The sequence below is a fragment of the Chiloscyllium plagiosum genome, chromosome 25, assembly GCF_004010195.1.
Source record: "Chiloscyllium plagiosum isolate BGI_BamShark_2017 chromosome 25, ASM401019v2, whole genome shotgun sequence".
In the NCBI taxonomy this organism is placed as follows: Eukaryota; Metazoa; Chordata; class Chondrichthyes; order Orectolobiformes; family Hemiscylliidae; genus Chiloscyllium; species Chiloscyllium plagiosum.
Genome location: NC_057734.1, coordinates 43,458,634 through 43,486,194, shown reverse-complemented (window position 1 = coordinate 43,486,194; position 27,561 = coordinate 43,458,634). Strand labels below are relative to the sequence as shown.

The window sequence follows — 27,561 nt, the reverse complement described above, 5'->3', positions numbered from 1 at the left end:
AAGGGTAGAGAATGACTAAACATTATTAATCAGGAGGAAGAAATTATAGTATGAGAGGAAGTTAGCCCGGAATTTGAAATCAGGTAGCTAGACTTTCTATAGGTATTTAAACAGGAAAATAGTAGGTAAGGTGAGTGTTGGTCCTCTGGAGGGTGAGAATGGGGAAGTAATAGAAGATAATAAAGAAAAAGCAGATGCAGTTAATAAATGTTTTCCTACTGTCTTCACTAATCCAAACCATCCTAGTGATAACTGTAACTCAGCAGTTTGAAGGAAGAGAGGAACCTGGTGAAATTAGAATCTTTAGGGAAGCAGTACTGAGTAAATGGATAGGGGTTGATAAATCTCCAGATCCACAACAACTTCATCCCAAGGTCTTAAAAAAGATAATTAATGAGCCATTTTGTCTGTTGTTGTCAACTTCCCAAAATTCGTTTGTATCTGAAACAGTTTCATCAAACTGTAAAAGTAGTAAGTATAACTTTCACCAAACATTTTTTTTTCAGAGTGGGAGGACATGATGAAAGGTTCCTTTAGGAGTCTGTGCTGGGGGCTCAACCTTGTACAACTTATATCAATGAGTTGCAAGAGGGGATAAAAGCTAGGGTGGCTACATTTGCAGAAGACACCAAGATTGGATGGAATAGGTTGCATAGGTGACATAACAAGGATGCAGATCAATATAGTTGAGTGGGTGAGCAAAAATCTGGTAGGAGGAGTACAATGTGACAAAATGTTCACTTTGACAGGAAGAAAAAAACAGAGTACTTTTAAAAGGAGAATATTTGCAGAATTCTGAGGTGCAGAGGGATTGAAGTGTTCTAGCAGATGAGTCACAAGTAGTTAGGATTGTGGAGCAGCAAGTGATTAAGAAATCTAATGGGATGTTTTCCTTCGTTATGACAGAGATTGAACATAAAGGTAAGGATGTTATGCTTCAATTATACACATCATTGGTAACACCACATGTCTCATGCTCACCTTATTAAAGGAAGGATAGCAATGCATTTGGAGGTGGTTCAGAGGAGGTTTATTGGATTGATACCTGGTATGAATGGGTTGTCTTATGAGGAAAGATGAGACAGACTTGGTTTGTATTCACTGGAGTTTAGAAGAGTGAGGGGATGATTTGATTGAAGTTTACAAGATCCGGAAAATTCTTGAAAAGGTGGATGTGGAAAAGATGCTTCCCCGTGTGATTGAGTCAAACCATTTCAAAATTAAGGGACAAAAATGAGGAACTTTTTTAATTGAGGGTGTTTGAATTTTTGGAAGTCTCTGACTCAGAAGGTGGTGGAGGCAAAGTGGCTGAATGGTGTTTAAGCCGGGTTAGCCAGATTCTTATTGGAGACGGACCTAGGGTTCTTGAGGTAGATGGGAATGAGGAATTCTGAACACCAGCAAATCAGCCATGATCTTAGTGAATGGCTGAACAGGCTTGCAGAGCTGAAAGGCCTTCTCCTATGTCTATGTCATCTGGTCATACTGAATCATAGAAACCCTTCAGTGTGGAAACAGGCTATTTGGCCTATCGAGTCCACACCGACCCTTGAAGAGCATCCCACACAGACCCATCCCTCGACCCTAACCCTGTTGCCCTGCATTTCCAATGGCAAATCCACCTAAGCTGCACATCCCTGGACACTCTGGACAATTAAGCATTGCCAACCCAGCTAACCTGCACATCTTTTGACATTTATTCATGTGTTGGTTAACAGATAAATATTGGTATGTTTTTCTATAAAATAGTGCCACTGAATCTTCCACATCTGCATGCAGGACCTCAGTTTAGTGTCTGGTCTGAAAGATGTGCTGTCAACATCTCAGAAGCCATGCACTGTAGCATCAGCCAAGGGGTTATATGTTAATCTCTAGAGTGAGGCCAGAGCTTCAAGGACAGAATGTTACCATTGGATCTACAGCTGATATTCGAATCAAAGACAAGCCACAGTGTGATAACAGACTTCAGATCAATGTGCTAAAGTGTCTCTGTCCATGAGAATATTAAAACACAGGGAGCATCTATCTCGATCAAGGAAACAGATTTGGGATGTTTTCTGTACTGAATCAAGGCACAAGCCCCATGAGGCAAGGAATGACAAGAGAAACAATCAGTTAAATGTAATGCAAGGAGTAATAGGGTCACATTCAGACTAGTTGTCTTATGAAAAATACAGCATGCAGTGCAGAGAATGTAGATTCTATGCAAACAGATTAGGAGATAACATAAAATAGTGTAAATCTAGCTGAATAATGACAAACAGCAAAGAAAGAGTAAAGATGGCTTGAGAAGCAAAATGGAAATATAAAAATAAGCTTACAGAGATTATTACAAATGGAAAAAAGTATAGTTGGGGTTTAATGGAATCCTTAAGAAGAGATCAGGGTAATATTGAAAATTAAAATAAGCAAATGACAGACCTCTTGAATAATTACTTCAGTTTTCATAATTGATGAAGAGGACAACATACCTGAGCTTCCAGGGAAATGAATAATATGTCAAGAACAGAGTTTGTGGAAGTTAGTGCTGCTAACTGCTGTCTGTTTCTAAATTCGGAACAATTCCCATTCACCCTGACCTACACTGGATCTCAGTAGACTATCATCTTGGTTTTACAGTTCTCAGGAACTTTGCATCCTCACCTCTCCATACAACTGGAGCCTCAAACATCCTCAAACCTTAGCATCCCTGATGAATAACCTTGTTAATTTCCATTGCCCTGCATTGACAAATGGCAGTGCCTTTAGCCATCTTACTCATAAACACCTACCTAAACCTCACCACACACTGTCTCTCACCTTGTTTAAAACATTCCTTAAAATCTATCTCTTTTGACCAACATTTGATTTCCTGTCCCAAAACCTCCTTCACTGGTTTAGCGCCGATTCCATCTGTGTTTTGTGAAATGCCATGCTATAGTTTATGAAGTGAAAAGTGCTCTATAAAGACAAGCTGTTTTTAAATTCATTCACAGGATGTGGGTATCACTGGCAAAGTCAGGATTTATTACCCATCCCTAATTGCCCAGAGGGCAGTTAAGAGTCAACTATATGCACCCTATAGCAATATCCCATATCACACATAGGCAGATTTCCTTCCCTGACAGGAGGAGAGGCTAAAGGACATGAGTGAACTAGGATTTTGTTTTTGGGGACAATATTGATTACAGTAGGCCAGTCCTTTATTCCAGATTTTATTGAATTTACATCTTGTGGCCTACCATGGTGGGATGTGAACCCGTGTCTCCAGGCCTGGGGCTCTCAATTGCTAGCCCAGTAACATTACCATTACACTGTCACTTCCCCTTAGTGGGTGCTACTAGTATCTCGTTTATGGCAGTGAGTGGAGCTAATTGTTTGTTTCTGTTCAATCCCCTCCCTAAGGCCCTGCAGGACTGGTCTGTGCAGAAACACTGAGACAGGAAGGCTTCACAGAACGCATTGTCATGTGCACCATGGAGACACACCTGCCTTACGACAGACCTAAACTAAGTAAGGTTTGTATCTGTATCTAAAACCCACCCCAGCCTAATGTGATGGCACATGCGAACAAACACAACCAACTCTTGTTTGCGAATACTGGACTGTGCTGGATAGCTGGTATTTCCAGACAAGAATCTGTGACAGTCAAAGAGATGAATGTTTTGACCCAGGAGGCTGTGCAGTGTAGATACACAAGAATGAGTCCGGGATTAAAAAGGATTAAATGAAGTGGGTGGCCTGCATAAATTTGTCTTGCATTCCCTTGAAGGTTGAGGCTGGTCTAATTAAAGTTTTAAAGTGATTTGATAGGCTACTTCGGCAGAAACTATTTTGTCTGGGGTAGGAGTGCAGGAAAGGAGGATATAATAAAATATGAACTGGGCATTTTAGTAGTGGAATTTTTCTGTATAGCTATTTTAATTTGAAATCTAGAACTCCCTTCCATCAAAAGGCCACTGGATTCTGAGATATTTGGAACTTTCAAGACTGAGTTGAATAGGCTTGTAGTAGATCAGCATTCTGTGCGATCCGGAGCTATGGTAAGGCAGTCCAGATCTCATTGAATAGCAGAATAGACATGAGGGCCTGAATGGTCCAATTTCATTCCCATATTCCAAGCAGTGCACTAACAGTCAGTCACAGAAGATGACAGGGGATTGGTCTCCAGTTGCACACTGTGCTAATTTAAGCTCGTTTATAAAGGCTGAATTGTGTTGATTATTCCTCCATCTTGTCACATTTATTCCTTTTTATGAACAGCTTAGAATCCCCACAGTGTGGAAACAGGCCCTTCAGCCTAACAGGTCCGCACCAACTCTCCAAAGAGCAACTCTGTATTCTATATTCACCCCTGACTAATGCACCTAACCTACACACCCCTGAACACAATGGGCAATTTAGCTTGGCCAATTCACCTAATCTGCACATCTTTAGACCGTGGGAGGAAACCAGAGCACCCGCGGGAAACCCAAGCAGACACAGGGAGAATGTGCAATCTCCACACAGACAGTCACCTGAGATTGGGATTGAACCCAGGTCCCTGGTGCTGTGAGACAATGGTGCTAACCATTGAGCCACCGTGCCACCCTTTTTATTATTTTTATTTCCTCCTGTCTGGAAGTGACAGAGTTTTGCGGAGTAGAAACTCACAGCCTTGGGTCATCCATATCATCAAGGAGTCTTTCTTTCTGCATTATCTCTCTCAGAAAATACTGGCAGATTATGAACAAAAGACAGAACAACAGGAGGAAGCTGTGTGGCCCATCGAGCCTTCATTCCTATTCAATAAGATTGAATCTTGGCCACATTTCCACTTTGCTGTCTGTTCCCCATAAATCTGAGCCTCCCTTGTGGATCAAAGATCTGTCTAACACAGACTTCAATACATTCAGTGATGCAGCTTCCAAAACTATCTAGGGTAGAGGCCTCCACAGATTCCCGGAACTCTGAGAAGTGAAATTCCTCCTCATTTCCATCTTAAATGGGAGAGCCTTGTTCTGAAACTAAATTCTCTGAGCATTCCCCCTTGACTACTATACCACTGGGTGCCCTGTAATCCAATTCTCACTAGATGGCTGTGCCATGGGAGCCATTTTAACCGTAGGTGATAGTGTAAAGCGAACATTTGCTGCACATTATATACTACATCTGAGTTTCGATTGAAATCAAAATAAAGGAAAACGACATCGCAGAATTTGGGCAGAGATTTTAAAATCGTCTACATTGCACCATTACCCATGGTTAATCCCCATGGAATTTTCAAGGGAAGCAGGAACCTTGGTGGAGCTTAGTCCCATGTGGATCCTAAGTTGCTGAGGCCTTTTTAATGGAAGCAGAGATGAGCTTATAGCTGAGGCACAAGAAGAGAGACCAGTGGATCAGAACAGAAACTACCCGTGGAATTAAAGCTTATTGGTTTTTTCAGCTCAGGTTCCAAACTAAAGCATGCCAGAGATTTAGAGGCTGAGTTGATAGTGATTCTGATGAGTAACTGTTTGCCCAGGGGCTGTACTTCTGATTTTTGGTGTGTGCCTGGAAACAGAGGAGGTTTACTTGGGTTATCTGACAGGGAGACCAAGCTCCTCACTCTCCTCTTCCATTGGAACTAAAAGTGAGAACTCAACTTTTAGGGTCTCAGAGTGATCATCGCTCCACTCGAGCAGTAAACCCAAACCTGCTAGCATTTTCAAAACAATCATCCTTGATGTATGGATGTCACCAAGGAATCTAAAATTTATTGTCCATTTCTTTATGGCCCTTCAGAAAGTGCTGGTGCATTTTCTTCTTGAAATGCTGCAATCCCTGTGCCGAAGGTACACAATAGAGTGCTACTGGGACACAGAAATACAGAGTTGTTACAGAGCAGAAAGAGGCCATTTGGCCCATCATGTCCACACTGATTGTAGAAATAGGCAACTCACATAATGCAGTATGCCTACCTTCTCCGCATAGCACTACACATTCTTCTTTATAAGATAACAGTGTAATTCCTTCGATTGAACCTGCCTCCACCATAGTCTCAGGTTCTAAACTCCAGACCTCAACCACCACTGCATGAAAAACACTTTTCTTTATGACACTTACTTTAAATCTGTGCATTTTTGTGCTCAAGTGCAGACAATGTCTCCCTGTTGAATCTGTAGGGAGGTCCAGGATTCCGACTCAGCCACAATGAAAGGGCACTGATATGGGTCTAAGTTAGGATAATGTAACATTTGGAGAGGCAATTACAGCTGATACACTTACTGCTTGTCATTCTAGATGGTGAAAGTACAGAGTTTGAGCAGTATTATCAAGTTCAGCGTGAGTGCACAGTGTCACTTTGTATATGCGTCTTTCCCATGGCTCTTTATAAATCTTGTTTTAACAAAGAAAGATATCAGAATTGTACATTACATAATTCTTCATCTTGTGGAAGGCTGGACCTCTCATGTCTGTGAGAGGAGTAGTGAGCTTTGCACCATTGGCATTGAATGCTTGTTTGTGTCACAGTGTTCATAGCCGTCTCCTGTGTTTTCAGTCCCTCGAGTGTCAGGCTGAGCAGATAACACTACGTTCCAAAGAATTCTTATCCCAATATGACATCGAGGTGCAAACAGAGAGGGAGGTGAGTGAACAACAGAGCTGACCAAACAACCGTTTCATTTCTTTCTGATAATGTAGTCCTTTCTCAGCATAAAACTCAGTAATACTCTCTGCCCTCATTACAATTCTCAGCTATATCCTCCACCCTCATTACAATTCTCAGCTATATCCTCCACCCTCATTACAATTCTCAGCCATATCCTCCACCCTCATTACAATTCTCAGCTATATCCTCCACCCTCATTACAATTCTCAGCCATATCCTCCACCTTCATTACAATTCTCATCCATATCCTCCATCCTCATTACAATTCTCAGCCATATTCTCCATCTCATTACAATTCTCAGCCATAACCTTCACCCTCATTACAATTCTCAGCCATATCCACCACCGTCATTACCATTCTCAGCTATATCCTCCATCCTCATTACAATTCTCAGCCATATCCTCCACCCTCATTACAATTCTTAGCCATATTCTCCACATCATTACAATTCTCAGCCATATTCCCCACCTCATTACAATTCTCAGCCATAACCTTCACTCTCATTACAGTTCTCAGCCATAACCTTCACCGTCATTACAATTCTCAGCCATATCCTTCACTCTCATTACAATTCTCGGCCATATCCTCCACCCTCATTACAATTCTCAGCTATATCCTACACCCTCATTACAACTCTCATCTATATCCTTCACTCTCATTACAATTCTCAGTTATATCCTTCACCCTCATTAGAGTTTTCAGTAACATCCTGCACCCTCATTACAATTCTCAGACATCCTTCAACCTTATTGTATTCTCATCTATATCCTCTACCCTCATTACAGTTCTCACATGTAACCTCCCCCCTCATTACAATTCGCAGGAACACTTCACCATTTTCACAACATGCGTCCACTTTCACAAACATCCCATCTTTTAAATAATCCCTGATAATACCATCAGCCATCATGATATCATCACTTTGATTTGGTTCTTAAAGATCATGTCCACCTTCTTTTTAACAATAATGCTTGTAATATGCTCTCATAAAATGCATTCATAGACCACTGTAACGAGATGTCCTGCTATTCTGAAAGTACTTTTCATCCTTGAATATTGCTGAAAGGAGGAATTTGTAGCTGAGGGGTTTGCCTTGCACTCATCAGGATCCGTGCAAGAATGCCAAGTATTCATAATCTATACCTACAAGAGGAAAGAATGTCAATTAGTTGCCATGTCAACTCCGATTCGCTGAGACATTGCCATGGAGAGAACAACAGGGAACTATAAGTTCCAAAGTTCTCAGATATTTTGAAAAAGGCACAAGGCTTGAATGTATTTCTGTTGTTGCAGAGAAGGGATTTCTGCAAATGAATACACGTCACTTCGAGTACGTGTAAATGAGCCATGGTATGAGCTAAACTGATGTTATTTGCTTGGTGCTTTCCCGACGTGGCGAGTCCCTGGCCAATCAGAGATTACTCAATAATCAATCAGCAACTTTATTTCCTGCAGTATAAATTGTAGTGACAATTTGATTTGGTGTTCTTGCATCTTGTATAAGATTTGATCTGATTTGATTTGATTTAATGTCGTCACTTGTACCTAGGTAAAGTGAAAAGCTTTGATTTGTGAGCAGTACAAGCAGATCATAGATGAAAAGCTTTGTCAATATGTCTCCACTTCTAATAATATTCAAAGTCTCATTCTTAGTATACCCCTCCTGCAAAGTACCATACACTTAATAAGCCATCCCTTGCCATCCCTTTCCCAGAGGTGCTGGCCTGGAGCTCCAGAGACACCTGACTAGCCATTCCTCCCTTCTGAACCATGACAATCAGAAGCTATTTGGCTGCAGCAGCATCACAAGCAAGTCAGTTCCTGTTCCAACTCTCACTTATGAATAAGTTGAAATGCTGGGACCTATGGAGCTGCTCTTAAACCTCGTGTGGGGCACCCATATAAGGAGAAGGTGTGAAACCATGGAACTGATCCTTGCTGTAAAGGAAAGTTGTAATTCCCTTTATAACAGTGTACACCAAACTGACCTTCAGCTGTCCTTTGTTGCAGGTTCACTCAGTGGATGTGAAGAGTAAGGTAGTTCACTTTAAAGATGGACTCAAAATGGAGTACAACAAATTGCTGATCGCAACTGGGAGCAGGTGAGTTTATGGTTTTTTGACATTTTGCTTTTCCCATTTACCTCATGTGGTGGAGTGGGGGGGGGCGGGTGTAGTGAAGAAAGCAGAAGATGGAGCACAAAGCTAGCGTTCCTTGATACACCGATGATAACTTGACTTCTGAAAACACTCTGTGACAGGAAATGGGGCCTTGCCCCAAGACCTGACCCCATTATCCAAACTTAGGTTGCTGTGTCGTTGGAGTAAAGCTGCTTGGAGGTGTGGTTCAAATCAACCTGTGGTGGCAATGAACTTGCTGCTCTCTCAATCAACACCAGGAAATATTGGTGAACTAGATACTCGATGTTTATGGGGATGTTGATGGTGCAGAATGGCTGCCAAAAACAATACCCTATAATTTGATTTGAGGAATTCCCTATCTGTAGAATGATATGTCAAGGCTGGGTCATTAAGTATATTCAAGGCTGAGATAGACACATTTTTAATCAGTGAGGGGATAAGGCAGGAATATGTCGTTCAGGATTACTAGATCACCATGATCTCATTGAATGGAGGAGCAGACTCGATGGGCTGAATGGACTACTTCTACTCCTCTGTCTTACAGCCTTATAGGTAATTTCAATGTGGCAGTGCACACCATCCATATGTATTTTCAGCCTCTCTTTTCCATCCCCTTCAGTAAATATGCTACAAATCCATTTGGTTATGTGCTGGGGAGAGGGAAGGGCAGAGAATGCTGAGGAGTTTACTTTTTCTTTCATTTGGATTTGTACAGAGGTATGTAACTTGTGGTGAGCAAGGGGTACAAGTGTATAGCTCCTTGAAAGTGGACTCTCAGCTTGGTGAAGGTGGCGTTTAGCACGTTTGTCTTCATTGGTCAGAACATTGAGTATAGGACGTTATGTTCCGCTGTACAGGACATTAGTGAGGCAACTTTTAAAATCCTGTGTACAATTCTGATCACCCTTCCACAGGAAGGATGTTGTTGAACTTGAGATGATGCAGAAAGAACTTACAAGGATGTTACAAGGATGGAGAGTTTGATTTATAGAGAGAGGCTGAAAAGGCTGAGGCTATTTTCCCTGGAGCATTGAGGGGTGACCTTATAGAGGATTATAAAATCATGAGGGACATGGATAGGGTGAATAGCCAAGATATTTTTCCTAGGTTGGAGGAGTCTAAAACTAGAGGGCACAGCTTTAAGGTGAGGGGTAAACTTTTCATAGAAATGGTGGTGTGTGTATGGAATGAATTACCAGAGGAAGTGGTGGAGGCTGGTAAAATTACAACATTTAAAAAGTGCCTGGATGGGTATATGAATGGGAAGAATTTAGAAGGATATGGGCTAAATGCTGCCAAATGGAACTAGATCAAATTGGGATAGCTGGTCGTCATGGACAAGATGGATTGAAGGATCTGTTTCGGTGCTAAAGATCTTGATGACTCTATGACTGCCCAATAAAAAACCTCACTCCTAACTTCTCAAACTCTACAACTTTCTCTTTTTATGGCCTGGGCTTAGCAGCAGTTACACAAGTGAGAATTAGGATTCTGCTTCAATCAGTGTGATGTTTGATAGGCTGCTAAGAGCTGGTGGGGAGTTGGGATAGTGATATCACAGACAGTGTACATCCACACCAAGTCTTACACCAACTGCAGACTCCAATCACTAATGTCTGCTTTCAAAATTACTGTCCCCTCTGTTTATTCACACAAATATTACACTATCACCTCAATTTATTGGTTCAGTGATGTGGAATGGGTTTGTCAGAAATCAGAGGTACCGTGTTGCTGAAAGATGCAAGGTTTGATGTCCACACTTCATTCCTTTTGCCCAGATTCCCTAACTGAAAGTCAGCCTAAAGTGCAACCTACCAATTAGGGGAGACTTGCTTAAGGCCAGGAGGAGGTGGTAGAGATTGTGGGGAGGTTGTGGCAAAGTGTGATTGGAGGGATGGCTTTGTGATTATGAGAGGAGAGAGCGAACTGATTGTGATGGATGGCGACGGAGAAGCTTGGGGAGATCAGTGATCACAGAGTGTGGTTCAGATGTGGGGGAGGGATTGACAAAGTTGGCAATGATTGTTCAATTGCAGGGTTTGGAGTTACATAGGAGCTTGTGGTAAACACTCCTGGTCCTCCTGGCCCACAAGCAGTGCCGTAAAAATCATAGCGTTATGGATCAGGACCAATGTCCTTTTTATTTCAATTTGGATTGGGTAACTTTATGTTGCACCATGTAGTCTTTCTAAGCATGTTGAGCAGCCACATTTGTGCAAATCTGAAAGGAACTGCCTCTGCTCTGAGACTTGGTTGTTACCATAATGTTACATTTGCACTGTTATGTGAGCATGCATCCACACAGCTCAGGGAGATCTCTGATCAGCACTTTCTCATCTCCTGGTTTTTCCAAGCTTGAGAAACCTGGCCCAGGTGAGTTTATGAATAGAGACTTTGATTAATTGAAGACACACTGCCTCATACGAAGGTTTCAGGGACTGATTTGCTTCCTGCCAGTGAGTTCTTTGTCCATCCTTGTCCTGTCAGCATTAATATTGGAAATGACTGGAAGCTTGGGTTCATGATTCAAAGGTTGAAAATTATTTACTGCAACTTGACCCAACTCCCTGCTCTGGGAGGTTAATGTACTTCCCTCCCCTCCCCAGAAGAGACTTACAGCATCAAAGGAAGCCATTTGGCCCATTATGTCCTTGTCAATGCTTAGACCTAGCCAATCAGTTACCTTTTGTGCTTTCCCCAAGGCCCAGCAATGTTTTCTTGTCAAATATTTATCCAATTCTGCTTTGAATGTTATTGAGTTTACTTCCATCATAAGACATTTCACATCATAAAGACAAGCTGCTCAAAAAAATTATTTTCTTGTACCCTGTTTGTTTTATTAACTTTAGTCTCAAATCTAGTTTCCAATTCAAATGCAAATGGACAGCAGTTCTCCTCATTCACTCTTTCAGTTTGTTGCCTTGACTATATCTCCCCAACACCCTCAGCTTCTCTAGCATCTGCACATTGTTGGGTTCCTCATCCTTGGTATTATTATTGTTAATCTCCACCATATTCTTCTAAAGATCACGATTGGCCTTATATTGTGGCGAATGGAACTGGACATCATCTTGAGCTGAGGCCTAACCAACGATTTTTAAAACAACAATCTGCTGTCCGATGTTGGACGAGAGATACATGGGCTGATCTTTGCCTTATTCTCAAGGATGAATCTGCGAAGGGGGAGGATAGTTTGCCCTGTGTGACTTTGTGTCTTTAAATGGAGGAGACAGAGTGGGAGGCCATGCAAAAACATCATAAGACGCCATAGAAATCAGAGAAACTTCTTGATAATAGAGGAGGCCATTCAGCCCTTTCTGTCTATTCCAGTTGGCAAAGATCTGCCCAGCTTAATCCTGCCTTCCTGCTCTTCTCTCACCACATGGAGGCCTCATCCCCAGAGTCACAGCCTCATTCCTTATGTTTCAGACCTAAACCACTTCAGTGCCAAGGGGCAGACTTGGAGAACGTGTACCAGCTCAGGACACCTGAGGAGGCAAACTGCATCGCAAAACTGGCCAACGACAGGAACGCTGTTATAGTGGGAGCTTCCTTCATAGGTACGGCTTTTTGAATAATCCTGCCATCCAGTCAATCAGGAGCAAACTTATTACAATATTTCCCAGAGAGTATTTAAGTCCACGATTTAAAACTGCTGCTTGTTAGAATTTCAGTTTCAAATTCAGGACTTGCAAAGTTAGAATATACAACTCTCACTTCTGACACTAACTGTTAGAGTTGCTATAAATGGCAATGATATGATAGATTCACTGTGTTAAAAAAACAATACCTAAGTTATCACCATGCTCAGTAGTGCCAATGTCTGAAGCAGAGTGGTATTCAGTACTTTAGCTCAAAAAAGCAGCACACAAATCAAACTTCAAATGCACCTCCCACCTTACCCACAATACAATCAGCTCCATCTGTCACTTCCAGTTTAAGTACAACACAACGAAATAAAAACAGCAAGTGCTAGAAATACTCAGCAGGTCTGTGGAGAGAGAAAGAGCAAATGTTTCAAGTTGAAGATGATGATTCATCAGAACTGAAGGAGGTAGAAATGTTTACATTGTGGAATTTAAAACATAAACAGTCATGATCTTATTGAACATTGGAACAGGATTGAAGGGCAGAATGGCCTACTTTTGCTCCTAATCCATATGTTTGTATGAAAGGATGGTGACGGAGAAGAGGAAAAGGGGAAGCTCAGGGTTACGGTGGAGGGTGGGAGAGATTAAATACCAAACAAACCGTGAAAGAAAAGGCAAAGAGAGTGATCATGAAAGAAACAAGGCATTTGTTCAGATTAACTGTGAATAGCAGAACCACTAACAGCTCTGTCTGAATGCTACAAACATGAAGAACAAGATTCAGACCCAACATGTGTCCAGAAAACAGAATCAAAATGGGGGACAGGTTTGATCTGAAATTGTTGAGCTTGTGTCAATCACAATGCTGTGACCAAGAAGTTATTTCCTCCTGGTGTTTTTTTGAAGAGAAGTTGTAAGGCAGAGGCAGAGAGCAGTCTACCAGAACCACTACAGTAAACAGGTTGGGAGACCTTGTTTTTTTAAAAAAATCAGCCTGAATGGGCGTGGCCAACTCTCATAGATCAGGATTTCTGGGTTTTTAGGTTTTAGCTTTAAGCAAACATTATTGGGGTCTCAAAAGAGTTGGAACTTTAGTGAATGTCTCCTGGCTGCTACTCTCTGAATTTACTCTTCATGTGTCTCCCTCCTGGGTGGGAGAACTGCATGTAAGAATCTGTATCTGAATATTCTTTTTCACCAGAGGGGTGTGTTTATGGAACAGTTAATTAGTATTGGTACTGCATCTATTATTCTGTTCAGTTACTTCTGGTCTGGTCCATAACAAACTTAATGTTGAGTCTAGGAGAAAGGATTGCACATGCTGAAGATCAGAGTTGAGAGTTTGGAAAGACACAGCAGGTCAGGCAGCATCTGAGGGGCAGGAGAATCGATGTTTTGTCAACTCTGAGATGTCAATTCTGCTGCTCCTCAGGTGCTGCCTGACCTGCTGTGTCATGCCAGCACCACACTCTCGACACAAGTCTGTAAAGTGGCCAATTAGGGGATGGGGTCCTGTTCCTCAAGCTTGTGTTGATCCTCACTGGAATGTTGCGGCAGACCAAGCACAGAGATGTGAGTGTGAGAGCAAGCTGCTCAATTCAAATGTCAAGCAACCAGGTTTACGCTTGCAGACTGAATTGAGGTGTTCTGCCAATGGTTACCCAGTCTGTGTTTGTTGTCCTGACTTGCAGGAAACCTTGTGGCAAGCAGTGAACAGTCAGCGAGATTGAAAAAATGTACAAGCAGTGACTCTGTGACACATGAGGAAGAATGTGTCATTCAGCAAGTGGTAACGCTCTGGATTCATTGTCAACAGGGAATGCGGAAGTTAGGGGCAGACAATAGTTTTGAAAGGGAATGGAAAGTACTTGAGGCAATAAGCTTGCTGGACTATAGGGATAGAGCAGGAAAATGAGACCGACCGAACTAGCACAGGCGTGATGTACCAAATGGCCTCATTCTGTGCTCTCATGATTTTGGTACCTGTTCACATATCCTATTCAAACCATATCTGCCACCTCTCTGAGTGCCATTGCCAACTAATGCTGAAAAGCATGTTCAGTTCATATTGTGGTCTAGCAGCCACCCAAACCTGGTCCTCAGTGCATCTTCACAGACAGCAATGTGAAGACCTCCATCATGACGATGCTGGCTTGATTCAGTCTGCCGCACACGTTATGAAGTCACATTAATCAAAGGCAAGGGAACATCTCAAACCTGGTTAATTCAAAAAGAAACTCAATAAGAATTCAGCTTTGGTAAAATACAAGGGAAGTTAAACCTTATATCTGAGGACAAGAGTGGAGATTGCAATACAGAATGATTTGTTCTCCTCAGGGATGGAAGTAGCAGCCTACCTCACTGATAAAGCCCACTCAGTGTCCGTCGTGGGGATCGAAAACATTCCTTTCAGGAAGGTGCTGGGAGAGAAGGTTGGACGATCAATCATGAAGGTAAGCAAGAGAAGGCAAAGGAGAAATAATTAGCAATGAGCACACATTGAAGGCACAGGTGAAGCTTGCTTGTAGGAAGATATCTTCATGTAGACTGAACCAGACAAGATGCTCAGCAGCGAAAGGTATCTTGAAGGACAGAGTTTGATTGGTTTTGCTAATGAAATGATTCCCAGTTAATTTGTTCATGCCTTAATTGATTTACAAGGGTGTCAATGGTGGAGGCATGATTCAATGGTAAGAGTGAGATTGGTGGATACATGGGGATACCCTTACCTGCCAGTTCCCCTGCAGGCCACTCACTGTCATGATCTGGAACTACCATAAATACTTGAGTAATAGTTGATTATTTTTCACTACTTTTTCAGGTTAAATTTATGGGGTTGACTATTACATGGATACTACTTTTGAGGGGCTGAAATTCATGCCATATCATTAACAGTAGCCCAATTGATCTATGAACGAATGAAGAAAAAAAATTACAGTAATTCTGAAAACCCAGAGCGGGACTGGAAGACTGGGAATGGAGCAGAACAACTGGAAGACTGGAATGGGACATGATGGCTGGCACACTGACTCATGAGCATTGATCTGTTATCTGTGAAGAACTAGGGTTGACTTTTACCCGAGATATATGGAAAATTCCAGATTATTTGGCCAAAAATAGGAGGTCAACTTTTACATGAGATCAACTATTACTTGAGTATATACGGTACATTACTGTTCCTGTACTGTCACTGGGTAAAAATCCTCATTCACCACCAGCTTCTCAATTATGGATTGACAATAATTGCCCATCTAGCCAGTGACAGCCAAATCCCATGAATAAACAAAAATGAAATTGTGACCCACTCTTAATAACCAGCACTTCTGTGCAATGTTGAGGGAACACTATTCTCAGAGATACCATCTTTCAGACAGGATCTACAATTGGCGCCCTGCAGCCCTCTCAGGTGAACATTAAGACTTTTTTTTCTGCCTCTTATAGAGTCATACAGCACAGAAACAGGCCCTTCGGCCCAATTTGTCCATATTGACCACGTTTCTGAAACTGAACTAATCCCATTTGCCTGCATTTGGGCAATATCCCTCCAAACCTCTCATATCCATGTACCCATCCAAATGTTGTTTAAATGTTGTAATTGTACCAGCCTCCACCTCCTCTGGTTCATACCATCCATGCACCACCCTCTGCATGAAAAAGCTGCCCCTTAGGTCCCTTTAAAATCTTTCCCCTCTCATCCTACACCTATGCCCTCAAGGTTTGGACTTCCCTACCCTGGGGAAAAGACTTTGGCTATTCTATGCCCCTCATGACTGTATAAACAGCATGGCTAAAATCGATGATTGTGTGGGTTTCACATTGCTGCTATTGGTGAGATCTTGCTGTGTACAGATTGGCTCCCATGATTACCATATTACAACAGTAATTACATGTCAGGAGTATTTGAATGGCTGAAAAGCATTTTGGAAGGTCAGGAAAATTGCTGTTTCTGTACAAGTTGTTTTCTCTTTAAGCCTTAAAAACATTTGACGGAAATGTGAAGGGAGTTATGTTGCCAACTCCACTATTAAAATTAATTCAAAAGGTACTGGTCGTGCTATTCCAGATCACTCTAGGTGAGGTTCGATGTCATTTCCCAAAGAGAATGTTCTGGAATTATCCTGCAAATGAATAAAGTAAGCAGTTAGCTCCCATGATCCTCCGTGAGGGTGACTGATCTGGACCTTCAAGCTATGAGCAATGATGTTACTCACATATTGATTCTACTCACTGGCTGCATTTGTTTTCTCTGATGCAGATGTTTGAGACCAATCGTGTGAAGTTCTACCTGCAGAACGAGGTCTCAGAGCTGCGGGGTCGGGATGGAAAGGTACTGAAATGTTGCATTAAGACTTTGCTGTAGAATGGTTCCCTTTAACAGAGAAACCTAGAAAACAGGAGCAGGAGTAGGCCATTCAGCCCTTGGAGTCTGCTTCTCCATTCAATATGATCCTAGTTGGTCATCCAACTCAGTCTCCTACTTTGTCCCCTGATTGTTAGCTGTCCATTATTGCAATTAGCAGTGGCTCTGTTTGCAATGTTTTCTGATGGAAATGTCACTCAGGTTGTTGGGTGGGAGACGGCTGATTCACAGAGCAGTAAAGCACAGAGACATCTAAGGGCTCCGCTACATCATTCGATAAAATTGCCTCACAGGGTGGTTAAGAAGGTACTTGGACACACCTGCCTTCGTCGCTCAGACCTTTGAGTGTAGGAGTTGGGATGTCATGTTGAGGCTGTACAGGACGTTGGTGAGACCTCTTCTGGAATACTGTGTGCAGTTCTGGTCATCCTACAATAGGAAGGATATTATTAAACTGGAGCCGGTTCAGAAAAGATTTACCTGGATGTTGCTGGGAATGGAGGGTTTGTGATGAAAAAAAGACTGAAAAGGCTAGGACTTTTTTTTCACTGGAGCATAGGAGATTGAGGGGTGACCTTGTTGTTTACAAAAGGCTGTGGATAAGGAGAATGATAAGGGTCTTTTCCCAAGGGTGGGGGAGTTCAAAACTAGGGGGCATTTTTTAAGATCAGAGGAGCAACTGTTTTACACAGAGAATGGTTCGTGTGTGGAATGAACTGCCAGAGGAAGTGACAGATGCAGGTACACTTGAAATGTTTAAAAGACGTTTGGATAAGTTCATGAATAGGAAAGGTTTGGAGGAATTTTCAGGAGCAGGCAGGTGGGACTAGTTTAGTTTGAGATTATGGTCAACATGGATTGGTTGGACCAAATGGCCTATTTTCCTACTGTATGACTCTATGACTATAACTCAGTCGTTCTTTGGGGTGAAGGTAAGTTGACACTCATCAGGCAGTGATCATGTCACTCAGCATCCCAGGGAAGCAATGGGAAGGTTGGCAGTAGTTGTAAGTCAGACACCCATGTGAGATATTGGGTTTAAGTCTGAAGACAATGGGATGTTCCCAGTCAGACTGGCATCTGTGGGAAGGCACAACATGACAAATGAATGAGTGTGAGCTGGCACTTAGTGCGGCTGGATCAGCACAGGGGGAGACACCAGCTACAGGCTCATGAATAAAGGAGCACTGGTTATAGAGCTGCTCAATACCAGAGATCTGAGAACAGATTAGTCTTACACTCCATTCTGTCTTCACTGAGGGGGGGTGGGCAAGGGTGGTGTTTGTCGATGACACTGGGTAAGGAGGGAAAAGAACAGATCTGACATTCCCCAAAACACAAACTTTTCCCTGGAGTGGTTTGCAATTATGAAACGTCTAACTGCTGACACTTCCTGTTTTATCTCAATAAAGGTGAAAGAAGTTGTTCTGAAAAGTGGGAAGATCCTAAGAGCAGATGTTTGCATAGTGGGAATTGGTAAGTGCCTTTCTTAGAATTATAGGGGCTTCTAATTAAACAGCGTAGATGCTCTGTTTAGCCTTGGTCCAGGGTGAGGACAATGAGCTCACTCCTCTCCCGTGGCTGTGCCATGCGCTATGTGCAGTTCTCGGTGTAATATATTCAGAAACCGCCCCCTTTCATGGTTGAGAATGCCCTGAGATATACCTGGGACATAAGGAGAGAGAACGCGCCATCTAGAACTTTGGGGAGGTTGCCTTTAACTTGGTCCATCTAGTGACAAACTAATGGGTTCAGATTTTCCTCTCCATTCCCAGCAATCACGGTAAAATGGATGACTGACCCGACCATGTAACATTGATTCAGGTTTTGTTAGGTTGTAGTGACCCCAGTGAAATAGTGATGGGATAGTCTCATGCTGACTGCAGGAGACAATCAGTGAAAGGACATATTATAATGACGAGACAGTGAACAGACTGCACAATCTGACAGATACTGGTGTAAAGTACTTCTTAGTGATTAAAGTGATTTCAAGATGACCCTTTTTTCTCTTTGGGGCTCTAAAACCCAGCTATTGGCCAGTCATTTGAAACAAGGTTAATTAAATTCCCTATTTTGGGGTGTGGGCACTTGCCATGTACATTACTGCATCATCTCAGCCCATGCATCACGCTTCTTAATCTTCTCCTGTAGGCGTAGTTCCAGCTACATCATTCCTAAAACAGAGTGGCATCAACATGGATTCGAAAGGCTTTCTTCCTGTCAATAAGGTAATGTGCATACAACAAAGACGTGGCTTGAGTTTTGTTACACATTTGCACCCTTACACCACAAGGATTGCAGTGGCTGGAAAAGGCAACTCTTCACCACCAGGGTAATCAAGGATGAGTTATAAATACTGGTCCAGCCAGGCACATCCACATCCCACAAAATAACAAAAAAATATAAAATCAAACAGTTCTATTAAGGACAAAGCCTCACTACCTTTTCCAGGTGACTAGGGAAGGGAAATAAAGTCAGCTTTGCCGATAACACACACCTCCTAATAATTCATTAAAATGACTTGTTTACAGCTTAGCATCATGCTATAGGAAACTGGAAAGGAAGCTGACAAGCTTTTCCCTTCTCTTGTGCCTGCAGCTCATGCAAACGAATGTACCTGGGGTCTTTGCCGCTGGTGATGTTGTTACTTTCCCACTGGCCTTTCGCAACAATAAGAAGGTGAACGTGGGTCACTGGCAGATGGCGCATATGCACGGTAAGTGACACTCCCCAATGGCACAGTTGGGCAAGAGGGCAGTTAGATCTTTCTGCATCCTAGTGCTGTGGGTGCTACCTGTCCACATCCATCAGCATGGAGCTTCATATTCAGTCACTAACCAGAGGAGTTATAGAAAGGGTTAACAACACCATTCACAGACTGTGTGAATGAAGATCCTACACAGAATTATTATTTTGCTATCCTTATGACATTCCCATGATGAAAAGATGCAAGGGGATGGCTCAGAATTCTGCAAGGATTCTTCCTGCTATAATCATGATGGAAGGTCAGCAGGTTTTTGGGAATCCTGCTGATGTCCAGTCAAGATTGGAGTGGGAGATGAGGAAGAAAATAATTGCTTGTGCTATCTAAATGCAGCATGAATGAGGTACATGGATTCCATGGACTTGAAGATTTCTAATGGGTTTATTTACAGTTCAACTAGTACAGAGAATAAAGAATAACATCCTTTGGGTGCTACAATGCAGAGTGACTTTGGTCATGTGATGACATCCAGGCTTATCTGCATGATGAGTTTCTTAAAGGAACATCACTCATAATATATTGAGGAGAAACTGTCCAGAATTTCTGGGCCAGTAAAACATGGAGCTTGAGAATGGAGTGAATAAGATGGCAATGAGGAGAGGGGATAATTTTTCTGCCTGCCACTAATCTAAAGAAGTAGATTAGCCATTATAGAGCTAATTATATTTTCATTTCATTCATTCCCTCTGCTTTGGTTCCTGTCAATGTTAATAAGCAATATATTACAGTGGGGCACTTGATTACACCTGGACCACACTCTGAACGGGGAAGATCACCATTAGTAAAATGACAAGTAATTGGAAGATTGGTGACGCATTTGTGAATTGAATGGGGGTGCTGTGCAAAGCTATCACCCAATCATCATTTGAACTCCCCTATATCAAGGAGATATTGTCATCAGTGGGGAGTTAAATATACTACATTGAAAGCAATGTAAATCACCATGGCACCTGGAAGGAATGTTTGCACAGTGGGAAAGGTGGGGGAGTATAAAGGGGCAAGTGTTACACCTGCATGGGAAGGTGCCGTGGGTAGGAGAGAGGGCATATTGTGGGTGATGGTGAAATGAAGCTATGCGTCACAGGGGCAATAGTCACTTCTAAATGCTGAAAGTGCCGGGGGGTAGGGAGAGGTAAACTTGATGACCGCATCATTCTGGGGGTGGCAGAAATGCCAGAGGAGGATCCATTGAATGTAGAGGTTGGTGGTGTGGAAATTAAGAATAAAGAAAACATTATGGTGGCTTTTGGGAGGCACTGGAAGAGGTGAGGACAGAAGTGCAGGAAAGAATGGACATTGCCGTTGTTATCCAATGATGGGAGAACTTAACTGAAGTGTATAAGATCCTGAGTGATCTTGGTAAGGTCGCCACAGAAAAGGTGCTTCCTCCAGTGGCTCCGTCCAGGATTAGGGGGCATTTTTTAAAATTGGGATTCTCTCCTTCAAGACAGAGAATGAGGAGAATTTCTCTCAGAAGGTTGTGTGACTTTGGAACTCTTTGCCTCAGAAGGCAGGGTCATTAAATATTTTTAAGGCAAAGTTGGATAGATTCTTATGAGACATGGGAATCAGGGGTTATTGGGGCTCAATAGGAATATCAAATTTAAAACACAGCCAGATTAGCCATGATCTTGCTGAGTGGTGAAACAAACTCAAGGAGCTGAATAGTCTGTTTTTTGCTCCTGTTTGATATGTCCGTATGTATGATGGGCTAGCATCCTCAGTTACGGAGAAAGAAAGATTGATTGCAAACACTGATAAGGATGATTCATTTTGGATCTGGTAAGGGGAAATGAACCAGAAAAGATAAGGGAAGGAACCAGAGGGTGATATCTTAGCAATAGCATTCATTTCAAATAAGAATTGGGAAAGATAGAAGACAAAGACTAATGTAATAGATTGGAAATAAAGCTGAATTTGAACAGATGAGGTGGGAACTTTGAAAGAAAAATTGGAGAAGGATGTTAACAGGAGAGAAAATTGGGAAATTTGAAAACAGTGATTAATAGAGTTTGGGAGAATTGTACTTGGCTTTAAAAAAACATTAAAACAAACACTCCAGCACTGAAACCCATGAATGAATAAGGGAGATAAGGGCAAAATTGATACTGAAGAAGATGGCACATAATAAATACAGACAATAAAGGAGGATGATAAATAAGCAATATGAATAGGTTAGAAAAGAGGTCAAGAAGTAATTGAAAAAACAAAGTCGGACGAGAAAATGTAATTATTACATAATATAAAAAGCAATAGTAAAATATTTATAAGCATCTGAATAATGTGCAAAGGCTGTAGTCTAAATAATGATGTTCCATGCAAAGACTATTCATTAAAGACTAACGTTAGCAGGTTGATAACCATAAGCAATTATACACTGTGGTTACCGTGGAATTGCAAACTGATTGGTAAGGTGGGCGACTCAAACACTCTGCGTTCAAAAGAACATGCATTTCTACTTTGATTATGTACCCAGTGGCCTTGCTTTAAATGAAATTCTGCTGCTAATTACCCTGTCCAAATGATTTGATTTAATTTGATTTGACTTATTATTGTCACATGTACTGAGATACAGTGAAAAGTATTGTTTTGCGTGCTAACCACACAAGTCAGATCTTATATAAGTACAACAGGGTAATACAACAGAATGCAGAATATAGTGTTACAGCTACAGAGAAGGTGCAGAGAAAGATCAAATCTAATTATGAAAGGACCATTTGTAAGTCTGACAATGGCGGGGGTGGGGGGGGAGCTATTTTTAAATCCATTGGCACATGTTTTTAAATTTCTGTATCTTCTGCCCAATGGAAGAGGGTGGAAGAGAGTATAACCAGGATGGGAGGGGTCTTTGGATGTGTTGGCTGCTTTCCTGAGGCAGCAGGAGTGTAGACTGAGTCAATGGAAGGTTGGTTGGTTTTCATGATGGACTGGGCTGTGTTCACAACCATCTGTAAATTCTTGCTGCCTTGGGCACAGCAGTTGCCACACCAAGCTGTGATGCACCTAGATAGAATACTTTCTACGGTACATCTGTAGAAATTGATAAGAGTAATTGTCGACATGCCAAATTTCCTTAGCCTTCTGAGGAAGTAGAGGCATTGGTGTGCTTTCTTGACTGTAGCATCAACATGGAAGAACCAGGATAGATCATTGGTGATATTTACTTCAATGAACTTCAAGCACTCCATCATCTCCAACTCAGCACCATTCATGCAGACAGGGTGTGCTCTCCTCTTCGCTTCCTCAAGTCAATGACTAGCCCCTTCATTTTGCTGACACTGTAGGAGAGATGATTGTCTATACACCATGCCACCACTAAGATGTCTACCTCCTTCCTGTACTTTGTCTTGCCATTGTTTGAGATCCGACCCATTACTGTGATGTCAACAGCAAAGTTGTAAGTGGACTTAGAGCTGAATTTGGCCACACAGTCGTGAGTTATAGGGAGTCTAATAGGGGATGAGTATGTAGCTTTGTGGGGAAAAAGCATAAATGGAGAGTAAATGAGATAATAGCCTTTTTAGTGCCAAGTTACACAATAGTAAAGGGACAGATGTCTCTTTGAAACCCATAAAAGAATTGGGCCAAAAGTATATAGCTCAGGTCAGAACTAGTTCAAATTTAGATTCAACAAGACTGAATGTCATTTAAATTCTTATGATTTGAGCTGACCCTGGTGTCAATCAAAGATTTCATACAGCTGTCTCTCTGATGTTAAAAAAACATTCTCTTACTTCTGTAAGGAAGCAAAACTGCTCCAACTTGCAAAGGTCACATAATCTCCTGGAGGGGCAACTCAGGCAGTCTGGATCTGTCAAATGTAATTGAGTAGAAATGAAGGCAATTGACCTGAAAATCAAGACTGAAAGTACAGGAAACTTGATTTAAAAAAAACAAAATTGATTGACTGCATTGACAGGGGACTCGAGGGTACAGGCAGGAAAATCCAGCTAACCCATAATTAGATCCGTCATGATCGAATAATAAAGCAAACTCGAAAAGCTGCCCCTTAGAGCCACCAGAGATGTGAGGACTGTTCTCAGCTCTCCATACCAACCATCAGCTGCTTCTACAAGCATGTGTTGAAGAGCAGGGGCACTGAGCAGAAACACAAACTAAACTCACAAACAATGACCACAGAATGGCAAAAATCCATATTGGATTCTGTAAATCCCTTTTTAGAAATAGAATCAGTCTGAACATTGGGGTACAGACAGCCTCACACAGGGCACCTCCCACCTTCAATGCATTATCTGAGCTGACATGGCACCTATTGTTAAAGTTCACTTGAGAATTAAGTTAAAAAAGTTTTGGAATTTATATATGAAAGAACTGAAACCAACACGGTCATTCTAAAAGATGAGAGACTTAATAAACAATCCAGATCTTTTTCAATATATAATTTCAGTTGCATCTCACTGTAAACGTTTGCTATAAATTCTGTGTCTTACGATCTTATACTCCACGACCACCTGATGAAGGAGCAGTGCTAGTGTTTCTGAAAGCTAGTGTTTCCAAATAAACCTGTTGGACCATGACCTGGTGTTGTGTAATTTTTAACAAGGTACCTGAATACATTAATAAATTTACAGAATGAGTGTTAATTGACAAATTCATGTCTGTATGCATACACGAGAGAGGGAGCTTAGACAGCGAGCTTGTGGTCTAGAAAGAACCTGCCAGATTCAATTCCCATTCCAGCTGACATAGTCACCCTGACCCTGCGAATGAAAGGCAATGACAAAACCACCAATGATTAAGAAGCTGCCAAAGAAACTTCCTCAGAATGAACCATCAACAGACAATGAACCAAGGACAAGATTTTGACCGTGGAACTCATAGAATGGAAGAGAATATACATGAGAAGGTGCATTTTTGTAGGAAGAATAAAGAGACAGCATATTGTTGGATAATAACAGTCCGAATGGGATCTAGGAATACAAATTATCTAAATGTAAAAAAAAATGAAAATAAGTAGCAGAAAGTAATAAATCAATAACAAAGAAAACCAAGAACTGGGGTTAATTTCTCGGTATGTTTGAAAAACATGAAATCATGCTAAACTGCTATTGTACTTACAGCTGACAACTGCAAACTATGATCAGTTCCAGTTTCCAAATTTTAAAAAAGGCCTTCAAGGTGTTGGTGTAAATGTAAGTAGGTTCATAATGATGATGGCAAAACTGAGAGGTTGTAAATATCATGAAAGATTTAACTAGTTGGGGCTCTGTTCCCTCGTGAAGGTGGCTTAGTGGGTGATCTAACAGCTATTTAAGAAAATGAAGCGGTTTGATAGGATACATATAAAGTAGAAGCAGCATTTTCTAAAGGCCATAAATCTAAGGTAGCTACTCAGACAAGAAGAAAGGTCCCGAACTGAAACATCGATTCCCCTGCTCCTCTGAATCTGCTTGACCTGCTGCGCTTTTTCCTGCTCCACACTTTATCGGCTCTGACTTTCCATCATCTGCAGTCTTCACTCCCTCCAAGCTACTCAATAGGAAATTCAAGAGAAATTTCTTTACCAACAGACGAGTGTGAATGTGAATGTAGAGGGTTCCAATGGATTGGATTGATGATTAGTTGGAAGTGGTTGTAAATGGATCATTTTCAGATTGGCAAGATGTAGCGAATTATGTACCATGGAGTCGGTGCTGGGTCCTCAACTGTTTACAATTTATATGGATGATTTAGATAAGGGACCAAAGGTAAGATTCAAAGTTTGCTGATGGCATCAAGAGAGGTAGGGTCGTAAGTTACGAAGAGGAGTATTGTGGGCAGTTTTGGTTTCCTTATCCATGGTGGGAGTGCAGTGAAAGTTCACCAAACTAATTCCTACAATTTCTGGAATTTTGAAAAATGAGAGATAACCTTGGGGTAGATGCAGATCAATGGGGTAGATGCAGAAAAAAATGTTATCACCTCGTTGGATGTATCTGGAACCAGGAGACATGGCCTCAGAATAAAGGACTGGCTATTGAGGACTGAGATGAGGAGGGATTTCTTCACTCAGTACGTGGTGAATCTTTGGAATTCTCCATTCCAGTTGAATGTGTGGGTTCAGTCATCGAGTATGTTCAAGACTAATAGATTTATAAATATTAAAAAATTTAAGGGATACAGGAATAGTATAGTAAAATTGTGTTAAAGAAGAAAATTATCAATGATCTTAATGATATATGGAGTAGACTTAAAGGCTGATTGGCCAACACCTGTTTCTATTTCTTATGGTCTTGCACTAACTGATTGTCCCTATGTTTATGTCCTTCCCAGGTAGAATAGCTGCTCTCAACATCCTGGGGAAAGGAATTGAGATTAACACAGTGCCGTACTTCTGGACTGCTATGTTTGGGAAAAGTATTCGCTACGCAGGTAACGCCACACTAATTTTTTGCCTTTCAGGAATATTTACATAGTTTGGATGGGTGTCAAACCATTGCAAGGATTTCAGAATTCCACTGAAGCAAAATCAGATTGCAGTTCCAACAGCAATAAGTTATCTTTTCCTTCTTATAAATGATCAGGAAATTGTAGTAAGGTTTCCACACGGTGGACTAATTAGTAAATTAGATCATGTTGGATTCAGGGCGAGCTTGCGAATTGGATAGAAAATTGGCTTACTGGCAGGAGACAGCGAGTAACGGTGGAGGGTTGATTTTAGGACTGGAGCCCTGTAACAAGTGGTGTTCCACGGAGATCAGAGCTGGGTCCACTTTTGTTTGTCATTTATATAAATGATTTAGATGGGAATATAGAAAGTGTAGTTGGTAAGTGTGTGATGACACCAAGATTCGTGGTATAATAGAAGTGAAGAAGGTTATCTAAGATTATTAAGAGATTTTGATCAATTGAATCAATGGGCTGAAAAGTGACAGATGAAGTTTAATTTGGATAAATGTGAGGTATTGCATTTTGGTAAAGCAAACAAAGGCAAGAGTTATACAACTAAAAGTAGGGCCTTGGGTAGTGTTGTAGAACAGAGATACCTAGAGGTCCAGCGACATAATTTTTTGAAGTTTGCATCAAATATAGATAAGGTGGTTAAGAAGGCGTTTAGCATACCTTCACTGTTCAGAGCTTTGAGTACAGGATTTGGGACATTATGTTGAGGTTGTACAAGAAGTTGGTGAGGCCTATTCTGGATTACTGTGTCCAGTTCTGGTCTCCCTATTACAGGAAGGATATCATTAAGCTGGAGAGGGTTCAGAATAAATTTACCAAGATTTTGCCAGGAACTGATGCTTTGACTTTATAGAGAGGCTGGATAGGCTGGGCTTTTTTTCACTGGAGCACAGGAGCTTGAGAGGTGACCTTTTGGAAGTTTACAGTATAATGAGGGGTATAGATAACATGAATGGCAGGTGTCTTTTCACAGGGTGAGGGATTTCAAAACTCGGGGGCATGTTTTTAAAAATGAGAAGAGAAAGATTTTAAAAAGACATGAAGGGCAATTGTTTTTACACAGAGTGGTTTGTGTGTGGAATGAACTTCCAGAGGAATATAATGCATGCAGGTACAGTTACAATGTTTAAAATACATTTAGATCAGTACATGAATAAGAAATACTTGGAGAGATATGGGCCAAGTGCAGACAGGTGGGACTAGTTTAGTTTGAGATTACGGTCAGCATGGACTGGTTGAACTGAAGGGTCTGTTTCTGTGCTGTATGACTCTATGACTTGTAAATAAGAGTGAACATGTAGGAAACATACAGAAGATCCTTTCGCCTCTGAGTAGATAGGTCAACGGCTTAGAGTTTGCAGTCAGCAGTGAAGAGATTCAGTTTACAGATCTCTGAGCTGAGAGCTACCCAAAGAATTTTCATAAGCTTTTCAGCTGCAGGCAACTGTGATTGGAGTGTTAATGCTGTAGCTGGAGGCCTGTATGGGAGATCCGCAAGATGGTTGAGGAGGATAAGCAATGTTGGCTTTTGAATCAAGCTAATTGAAGAATGCCATTGAGACAAGCAGATTCTAAATCAGTAAGTATACATTAGATTTAAATCAGGCACAGGAAGCAAAATAAAAAAGGGGGAAGCAAACCCGAATTATTTAAAAAAATCAGAAGAAATGATACAGAATAATAATCTTTA

The 27,561-nt window shown here is 41.5% G+C and overlaps 1 protein-coding gene across 6 annotated transcripts in view; it reads left to right on the top strand.

The window, feature by feature from the left end:
• LOC122562798 (apoptosis-inducing factor 3) overlaps positions 1 to 27,561 on the top strand; it is a 138,469-nt gene that overhangs the window by 90,625 nt on the left and 20,283 nt on the right. For all 6 annotated transcript variants that reach the window (XM_043716018.1, XM_043716017.1, XM_043716022.1 and 3 more), the window contains 10 exons: positions 3,385 to 3,497; positions 6,503 to 6,589; positions 8,625 to 8,716; positions 12,185 to 12,315; positions 14,683 to 14,798; positions 16,601 to 16,672; positions 18,118 to 18,181; positions 18,857 to 18,933; positions 19,304 to 19,421; positions 25,743 to 25,841. In XM_043716018.1, coding sequence (XP_043571953.1) covers positions 3,385 to 3,497; positions 6,503 to 6,589; positions 8,625 to 8,716; positions 12,185 to 12,315; positions 14,683 to 14,798; positions 16,601 to 16,672; positions 18,118 to 18,181; positions 18,857 to 18,933; positions 19,304 to 19,421; positions 25,743 to 25,841 — 969 coding nt within the window. The remainder of the gene's footprint in view (positions 1 to 3,384; positions 3,498 to 6,502; positions 6,590 to 8,624; positions 8,717 to 12,184; positions 12,316 to 14,682; positions 14,799 to 16,600; positions 16,673 to 18,117; positions 18,182 to 18,856; positions 18,934 to 19,303; positions 19,422 to 25,742; positions 25,842 to 27,561) is intronic.